Consider the following 25,282-nt stretch of genomic DNA (forward strand, 5'->3'; position numbering starts at 1 on the left):
AGATCCAGGTTGAGGCCGTCCTCATGTCTTTATGCATCTCTCCACTTCACCTGACGAAGGAGCAGCGCTCCGAAAACTTGTGATTTCAAATAAAACTGTTGGACTATAACCTGGTGTTGTGTGACTTCTTACATTATTAACCTGCGTCACTCCTTTTAGTGATTTGAGTATCTGTGACCGCAGATCCCTCTGCTCCTCTACCCCATTTAGACATTTATTATTCAAGCAGTGTGTGGCCTTCTTCCCACCAAAATGTCCCACCTCACACTTAGCGATATTGAAGTTAATATTGCATTTACACAAGTTTACGAACATTTTCTTGTATTTTGCCGCAGTCTTCCTCAGTATTGACGGCACCCCCCAACTTGGTGTTGTCTGCAAATTTTGTAACCGTGTCCAAGGGGGAAATATTTGGTTGCTTTGCGCCTCCCGAGGGTGCTAACGGGGCGCAAAGCAACTAGCGCCTGGGCGCTGCACCAACAACGCCTCCCGCGAAATTCAGCGGGAGGTTAGCGGCGGCGGTAACCGTTAGCACCCCTGTTGTGTATGTAACCTGTTCCACCTTAAGAGAGCTTAAGCCTGTTCCACCTTAAGAGATGTACTACTTTCTCAGGCTGCTGTAGACGTAATACCGGGGGTGAACACACTGTGCAGTAATCTTGTATTCAGAATAGTCCCTACCTCCAACCAGTAAAGACCTGTTTGAGTTATACGTTTAAGTCTTTGTGTTAATTGTTCAATACAATACACATACTTAACACTGGCGACGAGTCTGATTCGGACCCTGCGGCAGTCACTCCATGGCAGCTTCGTCCACAGCCAGGACGTTGCAGAGAGGTTTCCACCCTCTCCACCCCACTGGAAGACATCCTGACCTCGGAGCCTCCATCGGCGACCGTCAGCTTCTTCTCCAGCTTGGTGGTGGGTAAGCCGTTGTCTGAGCCGGGCAGCGACGCGACAGGCAGTCGACGCGTTGGCCGCATGAACGGGGCTGGGGGAGCCGGAGGAATAGGGCGCGAGAGCCGCTTCGAGCGGGAGGCGTTTCAACAGAGCGATCGCATCTCCTGATAAGGGCCGAGAGCCGCGAGAGCGATCGCATCTCCAGATAAGGGCCGAGAGCCGCTTCGGTCGGGAGCCACTTCGCGATCCAGCGATCGCATCCGCTGATAAGGGCCGCACTCGGGCGATCGCGGCGAAGATAAGGGCCGCACTCGGGGGCTGAAGGGAGAAGGCATCGGGGGACGGGTGAAGACCGCCAAGCGCGGGAAAACCGCCATTTTGTGGGCGGAGGACGACGGCAAGAGCGGGAAGCCGCCATCTTGGATAGCAGTAAAAAAAAAAATCTGAGAAATTGCAAATCTGATAAAGTACTACAATGCCTAAACACGGGAATATTAGCAACATTGATAGTGACATCGAAGATTGGGCCATATATGTTGAACGAGTTAAAAATTATTGTAAGGCCAATAAAATTCGTGAGGCTGATAAAGCACTAACATTATTAAATTTAATGGGTGCGAAGACATACGGGCAATTGAAACACCTGTTATCACCAGATGAACCGGCGGATAAGACGTTCGATGAGATTGTTACTGTCCTGAAAGAGCATCTAAACCCCACGCCGCTGATGCTAGCGGAACGATTTAAATTTTACGACAGAAGGCAGCTACAGCATGAAAGCAATGCTGAATATTTGCTGGAATTGCGTAAATTAGCGAAATATTGCCAGTTTGGAACGGGACTGACAGATGCAGTACGAGACAAATTTGTGTGTGGTTTATTTAAACAGGATACACAAAAGCGACTGCTCGAGGAGAATGAGCTGACGCTTGAGAAGGCGGTCACTATGGCAGCAACACACGAAGCCGCAGCGAGAGGCACGGCAGTAATGCAGCTACGGTCACCGGAGCTCAGTGCACACAAATTGGGTGTGAGTTCTGGCAAATGTTATCGTTGTGGAAAGACAACGCATGATCAGAACCAGTGTTGGTTTAAAAACCAAGAATGTAGAACTTGTGGTAGGCTTGGACATATAGCTAGAGTATGCAGGTCTGGGAAGAAGACCAGCAACAAGAAGTCACCGCAAGGAAAATACGCAAAAGTACACAAGGTGGCTGAACAGGAGTCCGATTCAGACGCTAGCAGTAATGAACTGGCTGGCTTAAGCAGTATTGAACTGGCTAGCTTAAGGGTACTCAACGTTGGTAAGGGTGCAGACCTCCAGACAATTTGGGTTACTCTTCAGATAGAAGGAGTCCAAGTAAAAATGGAATTGGACACTGGATCGGCATTGTCGGTCATGAATAAGAAAGATTACAGAAGGTTATTCCAACATATTCCCCTACAGAATACGGAGATTATATTGACAACCTACACAGGGCAGAGAGTGTACCCCATCGGGACAATAAAGGTTGCAGTGGCCAACAAGGGCGAAGGAAGTCAAATAATGGACTTATATGTGCTACCGGAGGGAGGTCCACCACTACTAGGCCGGGAGTGGTTTAGAAACATAAATATGGACTGGCATTCGCTAAAAGCCATAAAGAGTGAGAACTCGGTGCAGATAATCAGCCCAGACTCTAGAACTGATGATGGTAAGACCAACCCATGTGCAAAAGACAAAGTTTCAGCACAGAATTCCACTGAGCAACAACAACATAGTTTAACAGAGAATTCTGAGTCTGTCAAGTCTACTGATATGCACATTTTTGAGGGACACTGGGCTCGAACTCAACTCCATTTCAAACTACAACAGCAATTAGAACAAATGATTCGCCGTTTTGAGCAAGAGATGAATGAAATAAAAAAGTTCTTTGTTACAGAGTGGGAGAATCTGGAAAGGCAACAGAAGCAACTGATGGAGAAAATGGAGCAGGAGCACACCAACCATCTGCGCGAGGAGGCCGAACGAATCAAAGCTGATTCAGGTTCTGAAGGTGCGTGCCATAATCTGGTGTCAGAAGAGTTAACGGTCAGCCAACTCCTTCATATGCTGAGGGACAAGACTCTGAAATGGGAAAAACTTGAACACGAGCTGCGATCTTCAAAGGAAAAGGGTTCGGAGCTCTCAAAAGTCATTGAGATGGCTGATGTGACGACACAGACTGAAACGACTGCAACAGAGCAGCCATTGGATGCCAAAAGTACGCTGACTCACGTCAATGTAGAACAACAGACCGCTGAAACAGCTGCTCCGGTAGAGGGATTGCATAGTCCGATCAATCAATCTCCAAAGGAAGTTGAAGTATTAAAATCACAAATGAGGTCACTAGTAAACGACTTGCTGAAAGCCCAGAAAAAGCTGGAGGCAGAGGTACACATGAAGAAGTCTCTTCAGGAAAGATGTCTGGATTTGGAACAAGAGCTGGCTAACGTCCAGCTGGGTATGGAGGAAATAGACGACCCTCTCGCTGACCTGGCGGACGACTCCGAATATTACTATGTCCTGTCCTGCCCAACTTGTAACTTCGACTCCCACCATACAGAAATCATGGAGGAGCACCGAAAGTCTACGGAACATCGGGAGAAGCTGGCTCTACTACAAAAAAAGGAGGAAGAGAAGGAGGAACTGCGCATGCAGCTGGCAGCTGTGGCAGCTGACAATGGAGCCCAGAGAGTCTCCAAGAAGCAGAAAAGGAAAAGTAAAAACAGAAGATGACCCATCTGAACCATTATCACCTCTACCAGATCACACACGTGGTCCCTCCGAACGGAGCCAAATCAGTTCGGAAGTTCAAGCTGTTAAATCCATGAAAGGACTATTGAATGAGTAACGTGAACCGACTACACCACAGAGATTGAATCTGTGAACTGTTTTCCGCAGAGACTGAATCTGTGATATGTTACGTTAAACATGAAGTTATATATGTATAAATGTTATTACGTTATGTTAAATGGGGGGGATGACTATAAAGCTAAGAAGGGAGGAGTGTTGTGTATGTAACCTGTTCCACCTTAAGAGAGCTTAAGCCTGTTCCACCTTAAGAGATGTACTACTTTCTCAGGCTGCTGTAGACGTAATACCGGGGGTGAACACACCGGTATATAAGCACTGTGCAGTAATCTTGTATTCAGAATAGTCCCTACCTCCAACCAGTAAAGACCTGTTTGAGTTATACGTTTAAGTCTTTGTGTTAATTGTTCAATACAATACACATACTTAACAACCCCGCGGCGCTGCGCCCCCGGCGATGACATCATCACCGTGCACAGCGCCCTGCTCGCGCCCCGGCTGCGATCTTCGGGAGCGCCCCCTGACACTATGTCCGACGGGGTCGGGGGGAGCCTACCTGCGGCCGGGGCGGCGCTATTTAAAGGCGAGGTGCCGGGCGGCCATTTTTGTTTGCTGGCCGCCTGCCAGCACCTGCCCCCGGCCTCCTGACCCGCCGCCCCGCGGAGTGCCGGCTGCACTCCAAGAACCCGGCGCTTCTCTTGAGTGCCAGGCCCTTTTGCCGGTATTCCGATCCTGGTGGCTCGGTGACCCAGCTGGCACGTAGAGCCACGATGTTCCCTCGCAGTGCCCCAAGAGGGAGGTGGAGCACTTCCAGTACTGCCTTCGCTTCCCTCTTGGGGCGCTACCGCTCAAATTTGGCCACGGGGGGCACAAATTTTTCTGGGGCGCAAAATGTGGCACCACGGGGAAGTTAGCACCTCAAAGGGGGAGGGACTCAATTTTTCCCCCAAATCTTTTATGTTCTAACTGTGCTGAGTGAGCTGGTCTCACACCCGGTGTGGTACTGAGCCCCACACACACACAGAGCAGGAAAGGCCCAGGCTCCATCCCCGGCCTCTGCTGAGTGAGCTGGTCTCACACCCGGTGTGGTACTGAGCCCCACACACACACAGAGCAGGAAAGGCCCAGGCTCCATCCCCGGCCTCTGCTGAGTTAGCCTGATCAGGAGGAGCGGTTGTGGGGTGGGTGGTGGTGGAAAACAAGTTTAACAAAACCTCTCTGTTTTTCAAGTCTAACCCTCTAGAATTGGACCCCATGGCCAGTTTGATGGCCTTGTTAACCTGCGTCACTACTCTTAGTGATTGTGCGATTTGTGCCACTATTTTCTCTCCGGTAACTGCAATGTAAGAATGGGGCCCTGCAGACCTCTGACCCCGGAGTCCTGGCCTGAGTTGTCGCCACGTGGACATGCTGCGTTGCGAGCGGGGAACTCGTAAAACGCAGCCCACGGGGACTCACGACCCGAGTAAAGGAGGATCAGGATCCAGAGGAGCAGAGGGGGAAGCCGGGGAAGGGGCAGCTGTCCATAAATACCTGGGTGTTGGGGGGATATTTCCTCTGGTTAATCACGTCCTCGGCCACTTTCAGGGCAGCTCGTTTCTCCTCACCGTTTGCCCCTCGCCCTGCAGGAAGGGAGAGATATAAAGGGTTAACCACTGTGGTCGATAGGTCATGCACTGGGATCGGTAGGTCACTCGCTGGGGTCGGTAGGTCACTCACTGGGGTCTGTAGGTCACTCACTGGGGTCTGTAGGTCACTCACTGGGGTCAGTAGGTCACGCAGTGTTGTCGGTAGGTCACTCACTGGGGTCGGTAGGTCACTCACTGGGGTCGGTAGGTCACTCACTGGGGTCAGTAGGTCACGCACTGTGGTTGGTCGGTCACGCACTGTGGTCGGTAGGTCACTCACTGGGGTCGGTAGGTCACTCACTGGGGTCAGTAGGTCACTCACTGGGGTCAGTAGGTCACTCACTGTGGTCGGTAGGTCACTCACTGGGGTCGGTAGGTCACTCACTGGGGTCAGTAGGTCACGCACTGGGGTTTGTAGGTCACACACTGGGATCGGTAGGTCACAAACTGGGGTCGGTAGGTCACACACTGGGGTCGGTAGGTCACGCACTGGGGTCGGTAGGTCACGCACTGGGGTCGGTAGGTCACTCAGTGGGATTGGTAGGTCACACACTGGGGTCGGTAGGTCACAAACTGGGGTCGGTAGGTCACACACTGGGATCGGTAGGTCACACACTGGGGTCGGTAGGTCACAAACTGGGGTCGGTAGGTCACACACTGGGATTGGTAGGTCACAAACTGGGGTCGGCAGGTCATGCACCGTGGTCGGTAGGTCACGCACTGGGGTCGGTAGGTAACTCACTGAGGTCAGTAGGTCATGCACCGTGGTCGGTAGGTCACGCACTGGGGTCGGTAGGTAACTCACTGAGGTCAGTAGGTCATGCACCGTGGTCGGTAGGTCACGCACTGGGGTCGGTAGGTAACTCACTGAGGTCAGTAGGTCACGCACTGATGTCACGCACTGGGATCACACACTGGGGTTGAAAAGCAGTGCCTGCCGGCAGGCGAGGCCCTGCCAGCAGCACAGGGGCAAATCGCGCCCACCATGCCCGGGGGAACCCGTCCTACCATGCGGGAGAAGGGATGCCACGGATGAGGGCGCAATCACCTTTCCAGACGTAGATCTTCCCGCAGACTCCATTATCCAGGACGAAGCAGTCCTCGGACTGTAGCATCTCCTTCTGGAAGGGGTTTTGGGCAGACACGGGGGTGAGCGCCATGGCACCAGTCGCGTCGGAGACCTGTGAAAGCGTCGGGAAACACAATGAGATGGTTTAAACAGTCAATCCCTCCCATCACCCAGAATTCCCTCCCCAGAGGCCCCGCCCCACCCATGAGGCCAAATAAAAGGAAGACTTGCATTTCTAAAGCGCCTTTCACAGCCTCAGGAAGTCCCACAGCGCTTTGACAGCCAATAAAGATCTTTTTGAAGTGTAGTCACTATTGTAATGTAGGAACTGCCCAATTTTCACACAGCAAGATCCCACAAACGACTATGAGCAACAACAACTGGCATCAGTACAACAACTAACAGCGATACACCAACAACTGACATTGCTACAACAACAACTTACATCGACACAACGGCGGTGATAACAACAACAACTGGAGATATTACACCAACAGCTGGCATTGATACAACAACACCTTAGTCTTTGGGACGTCTTGTGGTCGTGAAAGGCGCTATAGCAGTACAAGTCTTTAAGGCCTAGGACACTCTGGAAACCTCCCTCCTGCCCTTTAAATAGTGTCCATGGGATCATTAATGTCAACCTGAGAGGGCAGATGGCGCTTCGATTTAATGTCTCATCAGAAAAAAGTGCAGCTCTCCCTCAGTACTGCCCCTCCGACAGTGCAGCACTCCCTCAGTACTGCCCCTCCGACAGTGCAGCACTCCCTCAGTACTGCCCCTCCGACAGTGCAGCACTCCCTCAGTACTGCCCCTCCGACAATGCAGCGCTCCCTCCGTACTGCCCCTCCGACAGTGCAGTGCTCCCTCAGTACTGCCCCTCCGACAGTGCAGTGCTCCATCAGTACTGCCCCTCCGACAGTGCAGCGCTCCCTCCGTACTGCCCCTCCGACAGTGCAGTGCTCCCTCAGTACTGCCCCTCCGACAGTGCAGTGCTCCATCAGTACTGCCCCTCCGACAGTGCAGCGCTCCCTCCGTACTGACCCTCCGACAGTGCAGTGCTCCATCAGTACTGCCCCTCCGACAATGCAGCACTCCCTCAGTACTGCCCCTCCGACAGTGCAGTGCTCCATCAGTACTGCCCCTCCGACAATGCAGCACTCCCTCAGTACTGCCCCTCCGACAGTGCAGCGCTCCCTCCGTACTGCCCCTCCGACAGTGCAGTGCTCCATCAGTACTGCCCCTCCGACAGTGCAGCGCTCCCTCAGTACTGCCCCTCCGACAGTGTAGCACTCCCTCAGTACTGCCTCTCCGACAGTGCAGTGCTCCCTCAGTATTGACCCCTCCAACTCTCCCCCGCCGCCCCTACCCCGACCCACCCCCAACCTCCCCCGGTGAATCGTCCAACCTTCACCTTAGATAGACTGGCCATCTGAGAGTGCGACTGATCAGCCTGGACATCCTCCTGTGGGTTCCCTTCCTTCAGCGTTGGTTTAGTGCCCAGAACCTGGAGAGACAGAGATCACACACCCTGTGAGAAGACTGTGGGGATTGAAAACTGGCCATCAAAACCAGCACTCGAGATCATACTACAAACCATGTACAGCTCACTCTCCGATTGCCTGTATCCCACTGACTTCAACTCCCCAAGAGAGAAATGCATTGCAGCGCTCCCGCAGTACTGTCCGTCCAACAGTGCAGCGCTCCCTCAGTACTGCCCCTCTGACAGTGCAGCGCTCCCTCAGTACTGCCCATCCGACAGAGCAGCACTCCCTCAGTACTGCCCCTCTGACAGTGCAGCGCTCCCTCATTACTGCCATTCCGACAGTGCAGCGCTCCTTCAGTACTGCCCCTCTGACAGTGCAGCGTCCCTCAGCACTGCCCCTCTGACAGTGCGGCGCTCCCTCAGTACTGCCCCTCCGACAGTGCAGCGCTGCCTCAGTACTGCCCCTCTGACAGTGCAGCGCTCCCTCAGTACTGTCCCTCCGACAATGCAGCATTCCTTCAGTACTGCCCATTCGATAGTGCAGTGCTCCCTCAGTACTGCCCTCTGACATGCAGTGCAACCTCAGTACTGCCCCTCCGACAGTGTAGCACTCCCTCAGCACTGCCCCTCCGACTGTGCAGCGCTCCCTCAGCACTGTTCCTCCGAGAGTGCAGTGCTCCCTCAGCACTGCCCCTCTGACAGTGCTGTGCTGCCTCAGTACTGCCCCTTCAACAGTGCAGCGCTCCCTCACTACTGCCCCTCCGACAGTGCAGCGCTCCTTCAGTACTGCCCCTCCGACAGTGCAGCACTCCCGCAGTACTTCCCCTCCGACAGTGCAGCACTCCCTCAGTACTGCCCGCCGACAGTGCAGCGCTCCCTCACCACTGCCCCTCCGACAGTGCAGCGCTTCCACAGTGCCCGCCCCTCCGACAGTGCAGCTCTCCCTCAGTACCGCCCCTCCGACAATGCGGTGCTGCCTCAGTACTGCCCCTCTGACAGTGCAGCGCTCCCTCAGTACTGACCCTCTGACAGTGCAGCACTCCCTCAGTACTGCCCCTCTGACAGTGCAGCGCTCCCGTTGTACTGCCCCTCCGACAGTGCAGCGCTCCCTCAGTACTGACCCTCTGACAGTGCAGCGCTCCCTCACTATTGCCCCTCCGACAGTGCAGCGCTCCCTCAGTACTGCCCCTCCAATGGTGCAGCGCTCCCTCAGTACTGCCCCTCCGACAGTGCAGCGCTCCCTCAGTACTGCCCCTCCGACAGTGCAGCGCTCCCTCAGTACTGCCCCTCCGACAGTGCGGCGCTCCCTCAATCCTGCCCCTCCGACAGTGCAGCGCTCCCTCAGTACCGCCCCTCCGACAGTGCGGCGCTGCCTCAGTACTGCCCCTCCGACAGTGCGGCGCTCCCTCAATCCTGCCCCTCCGACAGTGCAGCGCTCCCTCAGTACCGCCCCTCCGACAGTGCGGCGCTGCCTCAGTACTGCCCCTCCATCAGTGCAGCGCTCCCTCAGCACTGACCCTCCGACAGTGCGGCGCTCCTTCAGTACCGGGAGTGTCGGCCTGGACTATGAGGCTCGAGTCTCTGAAATGGGTATTGGGGGAAGGGGTGGGGAAGGTAGAAGGGGAGGGAATGTGAGGGGGAGAAGGAGGAGGAGGAGGGGGAAGGTAAGGAGCAGGGGGAGGGTGCTGAAGGAGGAATGGGGGAGTGAGAGAGGGAGGGCATGCAGAGGGGAAGGGGTGGTGGAGGGGAAGGGGAGAGGGCGGCGGAGGGATTGGGGGGGAGAGGGAGGGGGTGTGTGGATGGAAAGGGGGAGGGAGAGGGCGAGTGGGTCGAGGGAGAGGGGCAGTAGGGGTGTGAGGTGGAGGGGTACAGGGACGAGTAGGGAGAGGGAATGGGAGTAGGAGGTAGGGGAAAAGGGATGAGTAGAGGATGTGAGTGAGTGAGGGTGTGGGGAGGGGAGGGGTGAGGGTGTGGGGAGGGGAGGGGCGAGGGTGTGGGGAGGGGTGAGGGTGCGGGGTGGGGAGGAGTGAGGGTGCGGGGAGGGGCGAAGTGAGGGTGCGGGGAGGGGAGGGGTGAGGGTGTGGGGAGGGGAGGAGTGAGGGTGTGGGGAGGGGAGGGGGTTGAGGGTGTGGGGAGGGGAGGGGGTTGAGGGGAGGGGAGGAGTGAGGATGTGGGGAGGGGAGGGGTGTGGGCAGGGGAGGAGTGAGGGTGTGGGGAGGGGAGGAGGGGAGGAGTGAGGGTGTGGGGAGGGGAGGGGAGGAGTGGTGAGGGGTGAGGGATGACGGGTGCGAGAAGGGGAGGAGTGAGGGCGCGAGGAGGGGAGCAGTGAGGGTGTGGGGAGGGGAGGAATGAGGGTGTGGGGAGGGGTGGAGTGAGGGTGTGGGGAAGGGAGAGGAGGAGGGGTGAGGGATGAGGGGTGCGAGAAGGGGAGGAGTGAGGGTACGAGAAGGGGTGCAGTGAGGGTGTGGGGAGGGGAGGAATGAGGGTGTGGGGAGGGGAGGGGTGAGGGTGTGGGGAGGGGAGGGCAGGGGAGGACTGCTGAGGGGTGAGAGATGAGGGGTCCGAGGAGGGGAGTGGACGGACCGCCAGGTTCTGGCTGAGACAGTGTCGAGCGAGGTCGCTCCCGTTGGGAAAGTTGTCACCAGCGAGAAAGCTTCCTGGAAGCTCTCCCCGTCGCACATCCGGCCCGAGCTCGCCCCGGCCGCCCGTTAGTCCTGACTCACCGCCGTCATCTCTGCCGGCTCCTCTCCGTCCCTCACGATGGTCACCTCGGACTTCCCGCGCCGTTCCAGGTCCCGGATCGAGCTGGCGAACTCTCCGGCCTTCTGCCGCTCGAACATGTTGGACTGGGCCCCGCACCACTGGAATATTGTCTGAGGAAAGACAGTGGAGACAACCAGGAGCAGGTTCGTCAACGGAGAGACGCAGAGAAAGGTCAACACTTCTGGAATCTCATCTCACAACTACAACAACTTACATTGAGGTACAGCACAAAAACAGCCCTCTCAGCCCAACTTGTCATTTGGCCCATAGTGCCTGTGCCGACTCCTTGGTAAAGCCATTCAATCAGTCCCGCTCCCCCTGTTCTTTCCCAATAGCCCTTCGATTTTTTTCCCTTCATTGAGTCCTGCGGTGAGAGGGTTGTCCTATGATGAGAGATTGTGTAGAATGGGCCTGTACTCTCTGAAGTTTAGAACAATGTGAGGTGATCTCATTGAAACATACAAGATTCTGAGGGGGATTGACTGGGCAGATGCTGAGAGGATCTTTCCCCTGGCTGGGGAGTCAAGAACTAAGGGGCATAATCTCAGGATAAGGGGTAGGCCATAAAAGAATGAGATAAGGAGTAATTTCTTCACTCAGAGTGTTGTGAATCTATGGAATTCTCTACCCCAAAGGGCTGTGAATGCTGAATCGTTGAGTATATTCAAGGCCGGGATCGATAGTGGGATTCCGGGAGTAAAAACAGAATATACTGGAAATGCTCAGCAGGTCAGGCAGCATCCGTGGTGAGAGAAACACAGTTAACGTTTCAGGTCAATGACCTTTCGTCAAGTGAATCAAGGGATACAGGGATAGGTTACAGCGATAGGGAGGGTTGTAGGGCTGGAGGCGGTTACAGAGATAGGGAGTGTTGTAGGGGCTGGAGGAGGTTACAGAGATAGGGAGGGTTGTAGGGGCTGGAGGAGGTTACAGAGATAGGGAGGGTTGTAGGGCTAGAGGAGATTACAGAGATAGGGAGGATTGCAGGGGCTAGAGGAGGATACAGGGATAGGGAGGGTTGTAGGGCTGGAGGAAGTTACAGAGATAGGGAGGGTTGTAGGGCTGGAGTAGGTTACAGAGGTAGGGAGGCTTGTAGGGGCTGGAGGAGGTTACAGAGATAGGGAGGGTTGTAGGGCTGGAGGAGGTTACAGAGACAGCATGGGTTGTAGGGGCTGGAGGATGTTACAGTGATAGGGAGGATTGTAGGGGCTGTAGGAGGTTACAGAGATAGGGAGTGTTGTAGGAGCTGGAGGAGGTTAGAGAAATGGGGAGAGTTGTAGGGACTGGAGGAGGTTACAGAGATAGGGAGGGTTGCAGGGACTGGGGGAGGTTACACATATAGGGAGGGTTGTAGGGCTGGAGTAGGTTACAGAGATAGGGAGGATTGTAGGGACTCGAGGAGGTTACAGAGATAGGGCTGGTTGTAGGGCGGGAGGAGGTTACAGAGATAGGGAGGGTTGTAGGGGCTGGAGGAGGTTACAGAGATAGGGAGGATTGTAGGGGCTGGAGGAGGTTACTGAGATAGGGATATTTTAGAGGCTGGAGGAGATTACAGAGATAGGGAGGGTGGTATTGGCTGGAGGAGGTTACAGAGATAGGGAGGGTTGTAGGGACTGGAGGAGGTTACAGATATAGGGAGGGTTGAAGGGACTGGAGGAGGTTACAGAGATAGGGTGGGTTGTAGGGACTGGAGGAGGTTACAGAGATAAGGAGGTTGGTAGGGACTTGAGGAGGTTACAGAGATAGGGAGGTTTGTAGGTGCTGGAGGAGGTTACAGAGATAGGGAGAGTTGTAGGGCTGGAGGAGGTTACAGAGATAGGGTGGGTTGTAGGGACTGGAGGAGGATACAGACATAGGGAGGATTGTAGGTGCTGGAGGAGGTTACTGAGATAGGGAGGGTTGTAGGGGCTGGAGGAGGTTACCGAGATAGGGATATTGCAGGGGCTGGAGGAGGTTACAGAGATAGGGAGGATTGTAGGGGCTGGAGGAGGTTACAGAGATAGCGTGTGTTGCAGGGGCTGGAGGCGGTTACAGAGATAGGGAGGGCTGTAGGGACTGGAGGATGTTACAGAGATAGGGAGGTTTGTAGGTGCTGGAGGAGGTTACAGAGATAGGGAGAGTTGTAGGGCTGGAGGAGGTTACAGAGATAGGGAGGGTTGTACGGGCTGGAGGAGGTTACAGACATAGGGAGGATTGTAGGTGCTGGAGGAGGTTACTGAGATAGGGAGAGTTGTCGGGGCTGTAGGAGGTTAGAGAGATAGGGAGTGTGGTACGGACTGGAGGAGGTTACAGAGGTAGGGAGGGTTGTAGGGCTGGAGGAGGTTACAGTGATAGGGAGGGTTGTAGGGCTGGAGGAGCTAACAGAGATAGGTGGTGTTTTAGAGGCTGGAGGAGGTTAGAGAGCTAGGGAGCGTTGTAGGGGCTTGAGGAGCTTACAGAGATAGAGAGAGTTGTAGGGCTGGAGGAGGTTACAGAAATAGGGAGGGTTGTAGGGGCTGGAGGAGGTTACAGAGATAGGGAGGGTTGTAGGGCTGGAGAAGGTTACAGAGATAGGGAGGGCTGTATGGGGCTGGAGGAGGTTACACAGATAGGGAGTGTTGTAGAGGCTGGAGGAGGTTAGAGAGGGAGGGAGGGTTGTAGGGGCTGGAGGAGGTTACAGAGATAGGGAGTATTGTAGAGGCTGGAGCAGTTTAGAGAGGTAGGGAGGGTTCTAGGTGTTGGAGGAGGTTACAGAGATAGGGAACGTTGTAGGGGCTGGAGGAGGTTACAGAGATAGGGAGGGTTGTAGGGCTGGTGTAGGTTATAGAGATAGGGAGGTTGGTAGTGGCTGGAGGAGGTTGCAGAGATAGGGAGTGTTGTAGGGGCTGGAGGAGGTTACAGAGATAGGGATATTGTAGAGGCTGGATGAGGTTACAGGGATAGGGAGGATTGTAGGGGCTGGAGGAAGTTACAGAGATAGGGAGGGTTGTAGGGGCTGGGGGCGGTTACAGACATATGGAGGATTGTAGGGGCTGGAGGAGCTTACTGAGACAGGGAAGGTTGTAGGGGCTGGAGGAGGTTACTGAGATAGTGCGAGTTGTAGGGGCTGGAGGAGGTTACTGAGATAGGGCGAGTTGTATCGGCTGGAGGAGGTTACAGAGATAGGGAGGGTGGTATAGACTTGAGGAGGTTACAAATATAGGGAGGGTTGAAGGGACTGGAGGAGGTTACAGAGATAGGGAGGGTTGTAGGGGCTGGAGGAGGTTACAGAGATAGGGACAGTTCTGGTAGCTGGAGGAGGTTACAGAGATAGGGAAGGTTGTAGGGGCTGGAGGAGGTTACAGAGATAGGGAGGGTTGTAGGGGCTGGAGGAGGTTACAGAGATAGGGACTGTTATAGTAGCTGGAGAAGGTTACAGAGATCGGGAGTGTTGTAGGGGCTGGAGGAGGTTACAGAGATAGGGAGGGCTGTAGGGACTGGAGGAGGTTACAGAAATAGGGAGGGTTCTAGGGCTGGAGTTGGTTACAGAGATAGGGAGGTTTGTAATGGCTGGAGGAGGTTACAGAGATAGGGAGGGTTGTAGGGCTGGAAGAGGTTACAGAGACAGTGTTGCTCATACGGGCTGGAGGAGGTTACAGAGATAGGGAGGATTGTAGGAGCTGGAGGATGTTACAGAGATAGGGAGTGTTGTAGCGACTGGAGGAGGTTACAGAGATAGGGAGGGTTGTATGCCCTGTAGGAGGTTACCGAGATAGGGAGTGTTGTAAAGGCTGGAGGAGGTTAGAGAGGTAGGGAGAGTTGTTGGGGCTGGAGGAGGTTACAGAGATAGGGAGTGATGTAAGAAAAAGGAGACTTACCATCAAGTAACTTTAAAGTAAGCTTTAAGTAACTTATAAACACACTATATACAAGAGAGGTCTTTACCATGCCTCTGGTAGAAGCCTCTTACAATACTGAACAGACCAGTATTTATACCAGTCCAACAGGAAGTGACATATGACAGGAAGTGAGGTATGTACACAGTTCATAGTTCACAGTTCATAGTTCACAGGAAGTGATGACATAACTTCCCGGAAGTTAGCATTTTTATCACAGGGAGTATTCTAGAGGCTGGAGGAGGTTAGAGAGGTAGGGAGGGTTCTAGGGGTTGGAGGAGGTTACAGAGATAGGGAAGGTTGTAGGCACTGGTGGAGGTTAGAGATAGGGAGGGTTGTATGGACTGGAGGAGGTTACAGAGATAGGGAGGGTTGTAGGGGCTGGAGCAGGTTACAGAGATAGGGAGGGTTGTCGGGGCTGGAGGAGATTACAGAGATAGGGAAGTTTGTAGGGCTGGTGTAGGTTACAGAGATAGGGAGGGTGGTAGGGACTTGAGGAGGTTACAGAGATAGGGAGTGTTGTAGGGCTGGTGGAGATTACAGTGATAGAGAGGGTTGTAGGGCTGGAGGAGTTTACAGAGATAGGGAGGGTTGTAGGGGCTGGAGGAGGTTACCGAGATAGGGATATTGTAGGGGCTGGAGGAGGTTACAGAGATAGGGAGGATTGTAGGGGCTGGAGGAGGTTACAGAGATAGGGAGGGTTGTAGGGGCTGGAGGAGGTTACTGAGATAGGGAGGGTTGTAGGGACTGGAGGAGGTTACAGAGATAAGGAGGGTGGTAGGGAATTGAGGAGGTTACAGAGATAGGGTGGGTTGTAGGGGCTGGAGGAGGATACAGACATAGGGAGGATTGTAGGTGCTGGAGGAGGTTACTGAGATAGGGAGGGTTGTAGGGGCTGGAGGAGGTTACCAAGATAGGGATATTGTAGGGGCTGGAGGAGGTTACAGAGATAGGGAGGATTGTAGGGGCTGGAGGAGGTTACAGAGATAGCGTGTGTTGCAGGGGCTGGAGGAGGTTACAGAGATAGGGAGGGCTTTAGGGACTGGAGGAGGTTACAGAGATAGGCAGGATTGTAGGCCTGTAGTAGGTTACAGAGATAGGGAGGTTTGTAGGTGCTGGAGGAGGTTACAGAGATAGGGAGAGGTGTAGGGCTGGAGGAGGTCACAGAGATAGGGAGGGTTGTAGGGGCTGGAGGAGGTTACAGACATAGGGAGGATTGTAGGTGCTGGAGGAGGTTACTTAGATAGGGAGAGTTGTCGGGGTTGGAGGAGGTTAGAGAGATAGGGAGAGTGGTAGGGACTGGAGGAGGTTACAGAGATAAGGAGGGTGGTAGGGAATTGAGGAGGTTACAGAGATAGGGAGGTTTGTAGGTGCTGGAGGAGGTTACAGAGATGGGGAGAGTTGTAGGGCTGGAGGAGGTTACAGAGATAGGGTGGGTTGTAGGGGCTGGAGGAGGATACAGACATAGGGAGGATTGTAGGTGCTGGAGGAGGTTACTGAGATAGGGAGGGTTGTAGGGGCTGGAGGAGGTTACCAAGATAGGGATATTGTAGGGGCTGGAGGAGGTTACAGAGATAGGGAGGATTGTAGGGGCTGGAGGAGGTTACAGATATAGCGTGTGTTGCAGGGGCTGGAGGAGGTTACAGAGATAGGGAGGGCTTTAGGGACTGGAGGAGGTTAAAGAGATAGGCAGGATTGTAGGCCTGTAGTAGGTTACAGAGATAGGGAGGATTGTAGGTGCTGGAGGAGGTTACAGAGATAGGGAGAGTTGTAGGGCTGGAGGAGGTCACAGAGATAGGGAGGGTTGTAGGGGCTGGAGGAGGTTACAGACATAGGGAGGATTGTAGGTGCTGGAGGAGGTTACTTAGATAGGGAGAGTTGTCGGGGTTGGAGGAGGTTAGAGAGATAGGGAGAGTGGTAGGGACTGGAGGAGGTTACAGAGGTAGGGAGGGTTGTAGGGCTGGAGGAGGTTACAGTGATAGGGAGGGTTGTAGGGCTGGAGGAGGTTACAGAGATAGGTGGTGTTTTAGAGGCTGGAGGAGGTTAGAGAGCTAGGGAGCGTTGTAGGGGCTTGAGGAGCTTACAGAGATAGGGAGAGTTGTAGGGCTGGAGGAGGTTACAGAAATAGGGAGGGTTGTAGGAGCTGGAGGAGGTTACAGTGATAGGGAGGGTTGTAGGGCTGGAGAAGGTTACAGAGATAGGGAGGGCTGTATGGGGCTGGAGGAGGTTACACAGATAGGGAGTGTTGTAGAGGCTGGAGGAGGTTAGAGAGGGAGGGAGGGTTGTAGGGGCTGGAGGAAGTTACAGAGATAGGGAGTATTGTAGAGGCTGGAGGAGTTTAGAGAGGTAGGGAGGGTTCTAGGTGTTGGAGGAGGTTACAGAGATAGGGAACGTTGTAGGGGCTGGAGGCGGTTACAGAGATAGGGAGGGTTGTAGGGCTGGTGTAGGTTATAGAGATAGGGAGGTTGGTAGTGGCTGGAAGAGGTTACAGAGATAGGGAGTGTTGTAGGGGCTGGAGGAGGTTACAGAGATAGGGATATTGTAGGGGCTGGAGGAGGTTACAGGGATAGGGAGGATTGTAGGGGCTGGAGGAGGTTACAGAGATAGGGAGGGTTGTAGGGGCTGGGGGCGGTTACAGACATATGGAGGATTGTAGGGGCTGGAGGAGCTTACTGAGATAGGGAAGGTTGTAGGGGCTGGAGAAGGTTACTGAGATAGGGCGAGTTGTATCGGCTGGAGGAGGTTACAGAGATAGGGAGGGTGGTATAGACTTGAGGAGGTTACAGAGATAGGGAGGGTTGTAGGGCTGGAGGAGGTTACAGTTATAGGGAGGTTTTTAGGGTCTGGAGGAGGTTACAGTGATAGGGAGGGTTGTAGAGGCTGGAGGAGGTTAGAGAGGTAGGGAGGGTGGTAGGGGCTGGAGGAGGTTACAGAAATAGGGAGGGTTGTAGGCACTGGAGGAGGTTACAGAGATAGGGAGCGTTGTATGGACTGGAGGAGGTTACAGAGATAGGGAGGGTTGTAGGGCTGGAGTAGGTTACAGAGATAGGGAGGATTGTAGGGGCTGGAGGAGTTTACAGAGATAGGGAGGGTTTTAGGGGCTGGAGGAGGTTACCGAGATAGGCATATTGTAGGGGCTGGAGGAGGTTACAGAGATAGGGAGGATTGTAGGGGCTGGAGGAGGTTACAGAGATAGGGAGGGTTGTAGGGGCTGGAGGAGGTTACAGAGATAGGGAGGGTTGTAGGGCTGGTGGAGATTACAGCGATAGGGAGGGTTGTAGGGCTGGAGGAGTTTACAGAGATAGGGAGGGTTATAGGGGCTGGAGGAGGTTACCGAGGTAGGGATATTGTAGGGGCTGGAGGAGGTTACAGAGATAGGGAGGATTGTAGGGGCTGGAGGAGGTTACAGAGATAGGGAGGATTGTAGGGGCTGGAGGAGGTTACTGAGATAGGGAGGGTTGTAGGGACTGGAGGAGGTTACAGAGATAAGGAGGGTGGTAGGGACTTGAGGAGGTTACAGAGATAGGGAGGGTTGTAGGGCTGGTGGTGGTTACAGTCATAGGGAGGGTTGTAGGGCTGGAGGAGGTTACAGAGATAGGGAGGGTTGCAGGGGCTCGAGGAGGTTACAGAGATAGGGAGTGTTGTAGAGGATGGAGGAGGTTAGAGAGATAGGGTGGGTTGTAGGGGCTGGAGGAGGTTATAGCGATAGGGAGGGTTGTAGGGGCTAGAGGATGTTAGAGAGGTAGGGATGGTTGTAGGGGCTGGAGGAGGTTGCAGAGATAGTGAGGATTGTAGTGGCTGGAGGCGGTTACAGAGATAGGGAGGTTTGTAGGGGCTGGAGGAGGTTACAGAGATAAGGAGGCTGGTAGGGACTTGAGGAGGTTACAGAGGTAGGGTGGTTTGTAGGGGCTGGAGGAGGTTACTGAGATTGGGAGGTTGTAGGGACTGGAGGAGGTTACAGAGATAAGGAGGCTGGTAGGGACTTGAGGAGGTTACAGAGATAGGGAGGGTTGCAGGGCTGGTGGAGATTACAGTGATAGGGAGGGTTGTAGGGCTGGAGGAGGTTACCGAGATAGGGATATTGTAGGGGCTGGAGGAGGTTACAGAGATAGGGAGGATTGTAGGGGCTGGAGGAGGTTACAGAGATAGGGAGGGTTGTAGGGGCTGGAGGAGGTTACTGAGATAGGGAGGGTTGTTGGGACTGGAGGAGGTTACAGAGATAAGGAGGGTGGTATGGCCTTGAGGAGGTTACAGATATAGGAATGGTTGTAGGGGCTGGAGGATTTTAGAGAGGTAGGGAGGGTTGTAGGGGCTGGAGGAGGTTACAGCGATAGGGAGGGTTGTAGGGGCTAAAGGAGGTTACAGAGATAGGGAGTGTTGCAGGGCTGGAGGAGGTTACAGAGATAGGGAGGGTTGTAGGGGCTAGAGGAGTTTACAGAGATAGGGAGGGTTGTAGGACTGGAGGAGGTTGCAGAGATAGGGAGGGTTGTAGGGGCTGGAGGAGGTTACAGAGATAGGGAGGGTTGTAGGGCTGGAGGAGGTTACAGAGATAGGGAGGGTTGTAGGGGCTGGAGGAGGTTACCGAGGTAGGGATATTGTAGGGGCTGGAGGAGGTTACAGAGATAGGGAGGATTGTATGGGCTGGAGGAGGTTACAGAGATAGGGAGGATTGTAGGGGCTGGAGGAGGTTACTGAGATAGGGAGGGTTGTAGGGACTGGAGGAGGTTACAGAGATAAGGAGGGTGGTAGGGACTTGAGGGGGTTACAGAGATAGGGAGGGTTGTAGGGCTGGTGGTGGTTACAGTGATAGGGAGGGTTGTAGGGCTGGAGGAGGTTACAGAGATAGGGAGGGTTGCAGGGGCTCGAGGAGGTTACAGAGATAGGGAGTGTTGTAGAGGATGGAGGAGGTTAGAGAGATAGGGTGGGTTGTAGGGGCTGGAGGAGGTTATAGCGATAGGGAGGGTTGTAGGGGCTGGAGGATGTTGGAGAGGTAGGGATGGTTGTAGGGGCTGGAGGAGGTTGCAGAGATAGTGAGGATTGTAGTGGCTGGAGGCGGTTACAGAGATAGGGAGGTTTGTAGGGGCTGGAGGAGGTTACAGAGATAAGGAGGCTGGTAGGGACTTGAGGAGGTTACAGAGATAGGGTGGTTTGTAGGGGCTGGAGGAGGTTACTGAGATTGGGAGGTTGTAGGGACTGGAGGAGGTTACAGAGATAGGGAGGCTGGTAGGGACTTGAGGAGGTTACAGAGATAGGGAGTGTTGCAGGGCTGGTGGAGATTACAGTGATAGGGAGGGTTGTAGGGCTGGAGGAGGTTACCGAGATAGGGATATTGTAGGGGCTGGAGGAGGTTACAGAGATAGGGAGGATTGTAGGGGCTGGAGGAGGTTACAGAGATAGGGAGGGTTGTAGGGGCTGGAGGAGGTTACTGAGATAGGGAGGGTTGTAGGGACTGGAGGAGGTTACAGAGATAAGGAGGGTGGTATGGCCTTGAGGAGGTTACAGATATAGGAATGGTTGTCGGGGCTGGAGGAGGTTACCGCGATAGGGAGGGTTGTAGGGGCTAGAGGAGGTTACAGAGATAGGGAGTGTTGTAGGGGCTGCAGGAGGTTAGAGAGGTAGGGAGGGTTGTAGGGGCTGGAGGAGATTACAGAGATAAGGAGGGTGGTATGGCCTTGAGGAGGTTACAGATATAGGAATGGTTGTAGGGGCTAGAGGATGTTAGAGAGGTAGGGAGGGTTGTCGGGGCTGGAGGAGGTTAGAGAGGTAGGGAGGGTTGTAGGGGCTGGAGGAGGTTAGAGAGGTAGGGAGGGTTGTAGGGGCTGGAGGAGGTTACAGCGATAGGGAGGGTTGTAGGGGCTAGAGGAGGTTACAGAGATAGGGAGTGTTGTAGGGGCTGGAGGAGGTTACAGAGATAAGGAGGGTGGTAGGGGCTGGAGGAGGTTAGAGAGGTAGGGAGGGTTGTAGGGGCTGGAGGAGGTTACAGAGATAGGGAGTGTTGTAGGGGCTGCAGGAGGTTAGAGAGGTAGGGGAGGTTGTAGGGCTGGAGGAGGTTACAGTGATAGGGAGGGTTGTAGGGGCTGGAGGAGGTTACAGCGATAGGGAGGGTTGTAGGGGCTGCAGGAGGTTAGAGAGGTAGGGGGGGTTGTAGGGCTGGAGGAGGTTACAGTGATAGGGAGGATTGTAGGGGCTGGAGGAGGTTAGAGAGGTAGGGAGGGTTGTAGGGGCTGGAGGATGTTAGAGAGGTAGGGAGGGTTGTAGGGACTGGAGGAGGTTACAGAGATAAGGAGGGTGGTATGGCCTTGAGGAGGTTACAGAGATAGGGAGGGTTGTAGGGGCTGGAGGAGGTTACAGCGATAGGGAGGGTTGTAGGGGCTGGAGGAGGTTACAGCGATAGGGAGGGTTGTAGGGGCTAGAGGAGGTTACAGAGATAGGGAGTGTTGTAGGGGCTGGAGGAGGTTAGAGAGGTAGGGAGGGTTGTAGGGAATGGAGGAGGTTACAGAGATAAGGAGGGTGGTATGGCCTTGAGGAGGTTACAGATATAGGAATGGTTGTAGGGGCTGGAGGATGTTGGAGAGGTAGGGAGGGTTGTAGGGGCTGGAGGAGGTTACAGCGATAGGGTGGATTGTAGGGGCTGGAGGAAGTTACAGAGATAGGGAAGGTTGTTGGGGCTGGAGGAGGTTACAGAGATAGGGAGGGTTGTAGGGGCTGGAGGAGGTTACCGCGATAGGGAGGGTTGTAGGGAATGGAGGAGGTTACAGAGATAAGGAGGGTGGTATGGCCTTGAGGAGGTTACAGATATAGGAATGGTTGTAGGGGCTGGAGGATGTTAGAGAGGTAGGGAGGGTTGTAGGGGCTGGAGGAGGTTACAGCGATAGGGAGGGCTGTAGGGGCTAGAGGAGGTTACAGAGATAGGGAGTGTTGTAGGGGCTGCAGGAGGTTAGAGAGGTAGGGAGGGTTGTAGGGGCTGGAGGAGATTGGAAATGGAGTTGAGGTCGACGATCAGCCATGATGCGCTCGAAGGGCCGTACGGCCGCCTCCTGCTCTTAATTCTTATGTTCGTATGTTCCTAAATATTCCTCCTGTTCCTCTTTTGACAGTTACTATGGAATCTCCTCTCATCGACCTTTCAGGCAGCGCATTGCAACTCGCTGCTTTAAACAAATGCTCCTCATGTCGCCTCAGGCCATTTTGCCAGTCGCGCCATTTCCTGTGCCGCCTGATAACCGGTCCCCAGCCCCCTTACCTCACCGAGGTCCAGGATGAAACAGTCCCCCGTGTTGAAACTCGCCCAGCTCATCTCCACCTGCTTGGCCCGGACATTCTTCTTTCCTTTGATGTGGTAGAGCTTTCGAATCAAGGCAGGGCCCGCTTCCACCTTCTGGAATCCCGACTCCACTCCTCCTTCCTAGCGCAGGGGAGGGAGAAATCATAGCGTCACATCGAGTCCCGGTGTCTCTGCTCCACACGAGCCTCCTCCCACCCCTCTTCCTCGCACCCTATCCACATATCCTTCTGTTCCTTTCTCCATCATGTGCTGATCCAGCTTCCCCTTTCAATGTATCTCTGCTGTTCGCCTCAACCACTCCCTGTGGGAGCGAGTTCCACGTTCTCACCGCTCGCCGGGTGAAGAAGTTTCTCCTGAATTCCCGATTGGATTTATTAGTGACTCTCTTATATTGACACCCCCTAGTTCTGGTCTCGCCCACAAGTGGAAACATCTTCTCTACGTCTACCCTGTCGAACCATTTCCTCATTTTAAAGATCTCGATCAGGTCACCCCTCAGCCTTCTCTTTTCTAGAGAAAACAGCCCCTGCCTGTTCAAACTTTCCTGATAGTTATAATATGGTATTGTTCTTATCAATCTTTTTTGCACTTTTTCTAGTGTCTCTATATCATTTTATAATATGGAGGCCAGATCTGTGCACAGTGCTCCAGGTGTGATATGGAGACCAGAACTGTGCACAGTGCTCCAAGTGTGATATGGAGACCAGAACTGTGCACAGTAACTCCCAGTGTGATATGGAGACCAGAACTGTGCACAGTAACTCCAAGTGTGATATGGAGACCAGAACTGTGCACAGTGCTCCAAGTGTAAAATGGAGACCAGAACTGTGCACAGTAACTCCAAGTGTGATATGGAGATCAGAACTGTGCACAGTGCTCCAAGTGTAAAATGGAGACCAGAACTGTGCACAGTAACTCCCAGTGTGATATGGAGACCAGAACTGTGCACAGTGCTCCAAGTGTAAAATGGAGACCAGAACTGTGCACAGTAACTCCCAGTGTGATATGGAGACCAGAACTGTGCACAGTGCTCCAAGTGTAAAATGGAGACCAGAACTGTGCACAGTAACTCCCAGTGTGATATGGAGACCAGAACTGTGCACAGTGCTCCAAGTGTAAAATGGAGACCAGAACTGTGCACAGTAACTCCCAGTGTGATATGGAGACCAGAACTGTGCACAGTAACTCCCAGTGTGATATGGAGACCAGAACTGTGCACAGTGCTCCAAGTGTAAAATGGAGACCAGAACTGTGCACAGTAACTCCAAGTGTGATATGGAGACCAGAACTGTACACAGTGCTCCAAGTGTAAAATGGAGACCAGAACTGTGCACAGTAACTCCAAGTGTGATATGGAGACCAGAACTGTGCACAGTGCTCCAAGTGTAAAATGGAGACCAGAACTGTGCACAGTAACTCCAAGTGTGATATGGAGACCAGAACTGTGCACAGTAACTCCAAGTGTGATATGGAGACCAGAACTGTGCACAGTGCTCCAAGTGTGATATGGAGACCAGAACTGTGCACAGTAACTCCAAGTGTGATATGGAGACCAGAACTGTGCACAGTAGCTCCAAGTGTGCTATGGAGACCAGAACTGTGCATAGTAACTCCAAGTGTGATATGGAGACCAGAACTGTGCACAGTAACTCCCAGTGTGATATGGAGACCAGAACTGTGCACAGTGCTCCAAGTGTGATATGGAGACCAGAACTGTGCACATTACTCCAAGTGTAAAATGGAGACCAGAACTGTGCACAGTAACTCCAAGTGTGATATGGAGACCAGAACTGTGCACATTACTCCAAGTGTAAAATGGAGACCAGAACTGTGCACAGTAACTCCAAGTGTGATATGGAGACCAGAACTGTGCACAGTAACTCCAAGTGTGATATGGAGACCAGAACTGTGCACAGTAACTCCAAGTGTGATATGGAGACCAGAACTGTGCACAGTAACTCCCAGTGTGATATAGAGACCAGAACTGTGCACAGTAACTCCAAGTGTGATAAGGAGACCAGAACTGTGCACAGTAACTCCCAGTGTGATATAGAGACCAGAACTGTGCACAGTAACTCCAAGTGTGATATGGAGACCAGAACTGTGCACAGTAACTCCAAGTGTGATATGGAGACCAGAACTGTACGCAGTACTCCAAGTGTGATAAGGAGACCAGAAGTGTGCACATTACTCCAAGTGTGATATGAAGACCAGAACTGTGCTCTCACACTAACAGACACACACACACACACATATACTCACAGATACATACTCACAGAGACACACTCACACACACTCACACACTCACTCATGCACACACTTACAGACACGCTCCCACACTCACAGACTCACACACATACACTCACTCACTCACACACAGACACACTGACAGATACACACACAGACACGCCCTCACAGACACACTCACAGACTCTCACACACACACTCACTCACTCGCACACAGACACACTTACAGAAACACACACACTCACACACAGACTCACACTCACTCACACTCACACTCACACACACACACACTCACAAACTAACACTCACTCACACACAGACTCACACTCTCACACTCACACACAGACTCACACTCACACACTCTCACAGACTCACACTCACAGACTCACACTCACACACACAGACTCACACTCACACACTCTCACACTCACACACAGACACTCACAGACTCACACTCACAGACTCACACTCACACTCACACTCTCACACACACAGACACTCACAGACTCACACACAGACACTCACAGACTCACACACACACACTCACAGACTCACACTCACACTCACACACACAGACTCACACTCACACACACACAGACACTCACAGACTCACACACACACTCACACACACACAGACACTCAGACTCACACACACACTCACACACACACACACACTCACAGACTCACACTCACAATCACACTCACACACACATAGACACTCACAGACTCACACTCACAGACTCACACTCACAGACTCACACAGATACTCACACACAGACACTCCCAGACTCACACTCACACACACACTCACACACACACACTCGCACACATTCACTCACACACTCACAGACTCACTCACACTCACACACAGACACATACACAGACACTCACACACAATCACACTCACACACAATCACACACAATCACACACACTCACACTCACTCTCACTCACAGACTCACACACTCACAGACTCACACACTCACACACACACACTCACACACACACACTCGCACACACACACACTCAGACTCACACACACTCACTTACAGACATACTCACAGACTCACACTCACACACAGACACTCACACACTCACACGCGCACTCTCGAACCCACTGAGAGAGCAAGTCTGAGACCGAAGCCAAACCACTTTGCTGGGGTTGTATCTGCCCAGTTTCACCTCAGCCTGGAATGTTTAGGCGAGGTTCTGGTTCCT

At 53.5% G+C, this 25,282-nt stretch overlaps 1 protein-coding gene across 2 annotated transcripts in view; it reads right to left on the reverse strand.

The window, feature by feature from the left end:
* Positions 1 to 25,282, reverse strand: part of capgb (capping protein (actin filament), gelsolin-like b) — an 88,552-nt gene that overhangs the window by 3,823 nt on the left and 59,447 nt on the right. For both annotated transcript variants that reach the window (XM_085975846.1, XM_085975845.1), the window contains exons 5-9: positions 21,777 to 21,938; positions 10,640 to 10,789; positions 7,845 to 7,937; positions 6,410 to 6,542; positions 5,267 to 5,355 (exon numbers count right to left, since the gene is read on the reverse strand). In XM_085975846.1, coding sequence (XP_085831972.1) covers positions 5,267 to 5,355; positions 6,410 to 6,542; positions 7,845 to 7,937; positions 10,640 to 10,789; positions 21,777 to 21,938 — 627 coding nt within the window. The remainder of the gene's footprint in view (positions 1 to 5,266; positions 5,356 to 6,409; positions 6,543 to 7,844; positions 7,938 to 10,639; positions 10,790 to 21,776; positions 21,939 to 25,282) is intronic.

This window comes from Somniosus microcephalus, unplaced genomic scaffold, assembly GCF_052327205.1.
Source record: "Somniosus microcephalus isolate GS21.2 unplaced genomic scaffold, FLI_Smic_1.0 unresolved_chr2, whole genome shotgun sequence".
Lineage (NCBI taxonomy): Eukaryota > Metazoa > Chordata > Chondrichthyes > Squaliformes > Somniosidae > Somniosus > Somniosus microcephalus.